This window comes from Lolium perenne, chromosome 6 (genome assembly GCF_019359855.2).
Source record: "Lolium perenne isolate Kyuss_39 chromosome 6, Kyuss_2.0, whole genome shotgun sequence".
NCBI classification, from domain to species: Eukaryota; Viridiplantae; Streptophyta; class Magnoliopsida; order Poales; family Poaceae; genus Lolium; species Lolium perenne.
Window position 1 is genome coordinate 146,683,399 of NC_067249.2, and position 7,420 is coordinate 146,690,818.

At 51.1% G+C, this 7,420-nt stretch overlaps 1 protein-coding gene across 1 annotated transcript; it reads left to right on the top strand.

Annotated features, from left to right (window-relative positions):
* Nucleotides 1-494: 494 nt before the first annotated feature.
* On the top strand, nucleotides 495-1,928 carry LOC127307294 (GDSL esterase/lipase At5g03980). Its single transcript, XM_051338025.2, has one exon. The coding sequence runs from the start codon at nucleotides 568-570 to the stop codon at nucleotides 1,765-1,767; it is 1,200 nt and encodes a 399-aa protein (XP_051193985.1). The 5' UTR covers nucleotides 495-567; the 3' UTR covers nucleotides 1,768-1,928.
* The last annotated feature ends 5,492 nt before the right edge of the window (nucleotides 1,929-7,420 follow it).

Below are 7,420 nucleotides of genomic sequence, written 5' to 3' on the forward strand. Positions count from 1 at the left end.
CGGTGCTACTTAGTATACGATATCCTATTCCTATACCGTATCTAGTGTCAAGTTCAGAATCAAATTAGTATCTTTATTTGTCGGATTTCATTCCTTCAAATCCATTATGGATTTTCTAAACCGGATTCGGAAACGAATTTGTTCCGGAATTTTTTTTTCGAGAATGTTCCGGAAATTATGATGCACCCCTACTGGTTATGTATGGAGTATTGCCAATAAAAGGAAAGAAAAAATCGTAATCGTGCCGATTCTTCGTGTCAGCATTGATTTGCATAGCAGCTACGCGCGTGCAGCCGTACATCTTGCTGCGTGCCGTCAGCGAGACGGCAAGGCCGCTGCACCGGATCGGTTGCCGATACCCTCTGCTGTTTTTTCGGTTTCTTTAAGGTATGCTAGATCTCCTAATCCGTCTCTGAACTGCACGGTGGTCACTTTGTCCGAGCTGAGGTGGAAGTCGGGAGTAGCCAGCCGGCATAAATAGGGGGCCATTGCCACAATCTTCTCCACACCGAAACCACCGCCGCCGATACAACACGGTAACACGGGCGTACAGAGCGAGCAGTAGCAATGGCGGCGAAGGGCCTCCTCCGGTTCCTGGTCGCCTTCCTCCTCCTCGTCGGTTGCCTCGGGAGGCCCGACCCACCCTCCCCAGCACCTTCGTCGGCGCCAAGAACGGTTGACGGCATCACCGCGATATACAACTTCGGGGATTCGATATCGGACACGGGGAACTTCGTCCGGGAAGGCGCCGTGGGGATGATGGAGCGCACCGGTGGGCTTCCCTACGGCTCGGCCATCGGCGGCGCTACTGGGCGTTGCTCGGATGGATACCTCATGATCGACTTCCTCGCCAAGGATCTCGGACTGCCGCTTCTTAGCCCGTACCTCGACAAGGGCGCCGACTTCACCCACGGCGTCAACTTCGCGGTCACGGGCGCCACCGCCCTCGACACGGCGTCCCTCGCGAAGATGGGGGTGAACATGGCCCACACCAACAGCTCCCTGGGCGTGCAGCTCCAACGGTTCAAGGACTTCATGGCCAACACCACGAAGTCCTCTACGGAGATGCGCGAGAAGCTGTCGAAATCGCTGGTGATGGTTGGGGAGATCGGCGGGAACGACTACAACTACGCATTCGCCACGAACCGCCCTCAGGCCAACAACAGCGGCCTCTACAACATCGGCCACATGCTGACCGGCGCGGTGGAGTCGCTGGTCCTCGTCCCGCAGGTCGTCAACTCCATCACGAGCGCCGCCAAGGAGGTGCTCGACATGGGCGCCACGCGGGTGGTGATCCCGGGCAACTTCCCGCTCGGGTGCGTGCCGAGCTACCTGAGCACGGTGAACGAACAGGACAAGTCCTCCTACGACGGCAACGGCTGCCTCATCGGCCTCAACCTGTTCGCGCAGATGCACAACGTGCTGCTGCAGCAGGGCATCCGCGAGCTGCGCCGGATGTACCCGTCCGCGACGATCGCCTACGCCGACTACTTCACCGCCTACGTGCAGATGCTCAGGAGCGCGTCAACGATGGGCTTCAACGCGACGTCTGCGTTCAAGGCATGCTGCGGCGCCGGCGGTGGTGCGTACAACGTCGACATGGACAGGATGTGCGGCGCGACGGGAACAACGGTGTGCGCTAGGCCCGACGAGTACCTCAGCTGGGACGGCGTCCACCTGACGCAGCACTCATACGAGGTGATGGCCGAGCTGCTCTACCACAGAGGCCTAGCGTCCCCAGCGCCAGTCAAGTTCCCGCGTCAGTAGATGGTCAGCTAGTGTGTGGTCAGTTTCGAGTTTCCTCGCAATGTTATGCATTTGTATCCTTTTCTTTTCTTTTTCTGGGACGATGGTTAGTGTTGATTTCTGTGGTGGCACACCAATGTAAGCAATAACAATTGTGTTTAGTGAGGCATGGATTATGAGTACTCTAGACTAGTAACTCGACTAGTCTATGAGTCCTAACTTGATTGTCGATGGTCGCCGCCCCGCTCTCCCACCTAACCCTAACCCCTCCTCCCATCCCCCTCGCCCCGCCACCGCCGATGGTCGCCGCCGGGCCTGGCCCGCGCGGTTGACGGCGGCGGCGAGGCCCCCCTCCTCGTGGTCGGCTGGCGGAGGCTCAGCGCCCCGCTCGAGCAGGTTCCCCCCCCTCGCGATGTTGGCGGCGGCGGGCTGCGGGCGGCGCGGCGGCGCCGTCCTGGCCAGCGCTGCGGGCGGCGCATGCGGCGACAGGAGCAGCGGCGGCGGCGCGTCGGGCGTCATTCCGCCTGGGCGGCTTTCGGGAGGGCACAGGGCGCTGGGCGCGGGGTGGTTTCGGCCGGCCGGGCAGGGGCCCGGCCCCGTTTTCGAGCCCCCCCCCTCGCGTCTCCTCCTCCGCCGGATCTCGCACCGCCGGCAACCGGGGTGGTTGCTGGCCGCGGATCAAGCTGCGGAAGTCTCTCTCCGTACAATCCTCAGATCTGGCGCCAACGAGAGCCGTGGTGGCTGTGGGCTGCCTAGATCTTTGGAGTTGCTCACTCATCTGGTGGTCTGCGTGGGGCAATGCCGGTGAGGTCGGTCGCCGCCTGTTCGGGAGCGGGTGGTCTGCGTCGGTGGCGGTTCTCGGTGCTCTGTTGCGGTCCGGCGGCGCGAGGAGTTTGGTTCCAAGGCGGCGGCCTTGGTCGGTGGGAACCTTGCTGGTTGACGGGTGAGCCAGAGGTTCTGGTGCTAGTCGGTGGCCATGGTCGTGCGGGCGACGTGGTCGCGGCGAGCCGCGTGTTGTGGCGGTGGTTCGGTCGTTGTTCGGCCTAACCCTGTGTAGAAGAAGGAGAGACTACGCCGAGGGGAAACCCTTGCCCGGTTGGGCCATGATGGCGACGTCCGAGGACGCCGTCCCCTTCTTGAAGGCGTCATGGGGCTTCTCTCCGTCTCTCTACTGTCTCCGGGTGAAAACCCAAGATCCTCGGATCGGGCGGTGGCGGCACTCCGGTGTCGCGATCTTCTTGAAGACATCGTCTTGGAGTCCACAGCAAGTAGCTCTCTAAAGGTTGTGTGGCGAAGGTGTCTTCGTTTAGCGATCTTCGGCAAGGCTTGCTTCGTACCTTTCCCTTGTCGAGCTCCCTTGGTGCTGCTCTTCGGTGCGTGTGCTTTGCGGGTTGGTCCCCGGTGGTGGTCGGCTTCCGGTGGCGCTTCTACATCGGAGGAGTGTTGTTGAGGCGCGCGTGAAAATGGCTCGCTCTCGGGTGAGCTCCGGCCCGACACTGTAGACTCCAGCTCTTCTTCGAATCCTCGTAGGTGCTTTGGCTGTGCTTGTTGGTCGCGCTTCCGGCTGTAGTTTCTTCGGTAGTTCGTGTGGGTGTGTGGTGTCGTTCTGTAAGCTGGGTTCAGCACTTTGTATCGTTCTCGCCGTTGATGGCTTTGTTAATTCAAAGTTGGGCACTTCAGTGCCTTTTATCTAAAAAAAAACTTGATTGTCGATCGATTCGACTAGTTCGTAAAGTCCAGCAGTCGAGCGACTAGTCATAGATAATCTAGATTAGTCTTAGTATTTGAATCCGATTGACTCTATTTGAATATGAATAAGTGAGGCGCTCAGCCGATGGAAAGTTAGGGCATCTCCAACCGAGCGACCCAAACGGACGCGCTGGGCCGTCAGTTTTGGGCCGTTTGCGTGGCCGCCTGGACACGCGGACAGCGTCCCGCGTCCGCGTGTCTGTTTGGGTAGTACGCTGCGCCCAAGGTAGCGGCCACCCATTTGGCCATTTGGCCTATTTCTTTGGGACGAGCACCTTGTCCTCCTTCTCCGTGTAGTTGCTGGTTCTTTTGCTTACCCGGCGATCTCTAGCGTGTGCAGTTGCGGCTTGTGTGAGGTCCTCACCGAACAACGGCTCCTCCTCGATGTTCATGCTGCCGGGACAGGCAGTTGTGCCCTCCTATGTGTCAATGGGAGGTGGCTGGGGAGCCTGCTGTGTCGAAGGATATGGCACGGTCGTCGGCATTGTCTGCAGGAAAGACGGAGGGGCCTGCACGGTGGACGGTGACTGCGCGCGCTCGGCCGACAAATCGTCGAACAGGTTGCGTGCACCGGCCATCGCAGCTGCTCCAAGGTGCTTGGGTCCTTTGGAGTTCGCCGGCGCACGGTTGAGGTCAATGGACGAAGGTGATGGCCCCGTCATGGACTCGCCCACCTCCGGTGACCCATCCCGTTATGGGAATGCGTGCCACCCTGAATGCGCCCCCATTTCGTGCGCTAAAGGTCATTGAGTTCAATGAGATATTGATTTTCCGAAATTGCATACAATTGCTGGAATAGAACTTGGCTAACAACCAAGAGAGATATAATGCGACTTGGTTAAGTGCAACCTACGGAGCAGAGGCCTCCTAAACAACCTTAAACGACCTGATCCTAAAGTGTTGCTCAAGCGTTGGAAAACGACGACCACCACAGGCCAGTGCCAACGGTGTTCTGGACAACTATCTCGACAAGGAGCCCACATTCCTCAATGTAAAGGGTTCATGGACCTCTTCCTCGACAAGTTCCACAACACAAGAAGGCCATGGTCATCGCCATGGAAACTCTCCAAAGTCTAGTTAGTACTGCCGTTCTAACAACGAGATTAAGATCCGTTTCAGGTTAACCCAAAAGCATTAAGTCTACCAATGGTATCTCAACAGGTTTTATCTTGCTTAGAACCCTAACTAGGCCCGGTTTAATGTTAATGTTTCATGTTTGTACGTTTTGGTGATAAGTGTACATGACAAAGTTTTGAAGTGGTTCTGTTGGAACCGAATGATCATGTCTATATATTTTCTCTCTCGGGTAATACCTACTAGTTGAATGCCCGTACGTTGCTACGGATAAAGAAAACACATCGGTCAAAACTATCGTACTTTTAAAAGTGTGTCTAGTATGCCAATTGGTTTCATTCCGCTCTCACTTATTTCCCCTAGAAAATTATCTGTGTCTCAAAAATAATTCTTAGGACCTGATCCAAGTTAACCTCCACGGAATGTACAGTGTTGAAGTTGGGACCTCCCATAGAATTATTATTTTCCCTTAACTACAACCACCTCTCCGAAGACAAAGTCACCATCGTTTCCCCACCTCTCCATTTCCATCTTTGTAGTTTCAAAAATGTGTCATCGCTTAGGCACCTTTTCAAAACTACAACAAATATGTGAAATGGTTCTCACCTACCGCCAAGAGATTGAACTACATAGTGCAATGAGCCAACTACAATGTTTGTCCCCCCTTATTCTTCAACGACAACAAAGATAACACATTTGTGATAGCAAAAAACTTGAAAAACAAAAAATACGATGTACAACTGAAAAAATTAAAATAAAACAAAGTCCTAATTGCTACACCGTGACTTGGGATGTACAATTTTGAGTGTGGCGCCTCTCCAAGGAGGTCTTGTATGTATACTGAGATGGAGAAGCTTGGCACACACCCCCATCATTGTCATGTCTCCCCTTCCTCCGCCACTAATCGCCACCTGGGTGGCCAACAGCTAGATCAAGCCGGTCCTCGTTGTTCTGTCATCATCCCTGAAGCAAAGATGCAAAAAAATCTAGGGATTAAATTGAAAGAGAAGGAGCAGAAGCGAGGATTTAGCACCTGCAAAGGATGGGATGGAGAGATTCACAGAGGCATCGCGGTCATGAGCCCAGCTACTATATAACCTATTGGCAGCTTCAAACTATTTTCCTTATAGATCCTATTCATTCCCAGAAATAGGGGAAAAACATGAGATCAAGATGAACGGTGTTATCAAATATATATCATTATATTGTTGTATACGAACAAATGTTGAACTGTAATTTTATTTATTCATCAAGAGTGAAAGCAAAGATAAGCTAAACACTTAAAATACCAAATGAGAGGCTTGTCAGTTCTTCAATCATCAGAAAGCCACAACCAACATTGCATGTCAACAGAAGTCAAGTGAAAAGAAGGCATGCATACGCATACACTAAATAGGAAGTAGTAGGATGCCACTATTTTCAGACTTAACGTCACATGAAACAAGCAGAAATAGTATTGGGATTGACATACAACACATTTTTTTGGCTCGATTATCATCATAATGAGGTCTTCTGAATAAAAGAACTCAGATCAAGATAAAAAAAATTTAGGACCAATCAGCGGGACTGCATGTCATATATGCAGATGAATCACATGAGATCCATACAGGGAAAGCGTGCTTCACACCTCGATCCATTTATCGATTACAATTGAGAAAGAGAGAAAAATACGGAGAAAGATATGGGGTATCACATACGTTGGAAGGAAGCCGCAAGAGAGGTGCAGCCCTACTCATCCCTATGGTACCGCCGTGACCGACTCAACATGATTGATGCCATGCTCCACTTGTGTCTGCACTGTAGTGACAAAGTGCCTTCAACACAAAAAAATCCAATAAGTGACCCTGTGTATAAAATATAAAGATTAAACAGAATAACTACATCATAACAAAGTGCTAAGTTCAGTATTGTTTCAAAAATTGTGAATGGGCGTAATTTTATAAACAGTCAAATAGTAAATCAAAATCTCTAAAATAAACTAAAATATATGGAATAATTTGATACTTATGTGTAGGGATAACTTGACACAGTGAAAGAGATGAAAAGCATAAGAACATCAAATCAATTTTTCAAATCATAACATGCAAATATTGTGAAAAAGTATGAAGTATGTGACCTTCGCAACAGACATAGAACCTTCACCAAACTGAGTCCAAAACTCTGTTGACATATTTGGCTGCAGAAATCCACGGAATTGACAGTTAAGAAAGCCTTACTGCTGGTGCTTCCTCAATATTTGTCTAATGATTTTTTTGTAGACTGCATTTTTTCTCCTAAAGGTGAATATCATTTCCATGTTTGTCATCAAATACCTTCACAAATTGAAGTAGTGCCACATTTAACAATGGAGGACCTATGCAGATTGAGAGAAGGATTGTTGAACGGATGATATCGGAATGTTACCTAGACTTGGTTGAGTAATATACTTCTCAATCAAGACTGTTTATGCCAAATGATGTTGCAGCTTCATATTAAGCCATCAGGCCCTTGAACTATCCTCATCCACCTGAATACAAAGATTAAATATCAAAGATCAATAGAAAAGCATATATGGCAGAAGACTTGATTAGTGCAGCACCATTTAGTAAGATATACTTAGCGTACTAAAAATCTGCAGCATAATTTTTACCAAATCATGCATCTCACATATTAACAAAACTCTATAAAATCTTAAACATCTCACGCAATAGTGTAATGGGAAGCCAACCTTGGTGGAGCACCCCAGGACGGATGGAGCTGTAGTGTTGTAGCATGGACTGGACAACAGTAGACCTCCAACGACGGCGACTACAGACCTGGAGAAACAAAGTCCGACAGCAAACGGCCGAATCTGTATGTGAGGACGAGTTGG

Bases quoted from the DNA above. Each gene is read 5' to 3' on its own strand.
- LOC127307294 (XM_051338025.2), top strand. From the start codon at position 568: ATGGCGGCGAAGGGCCTCCTCCGGTTCCTGGTCGCCTTCCTCCTCCTC.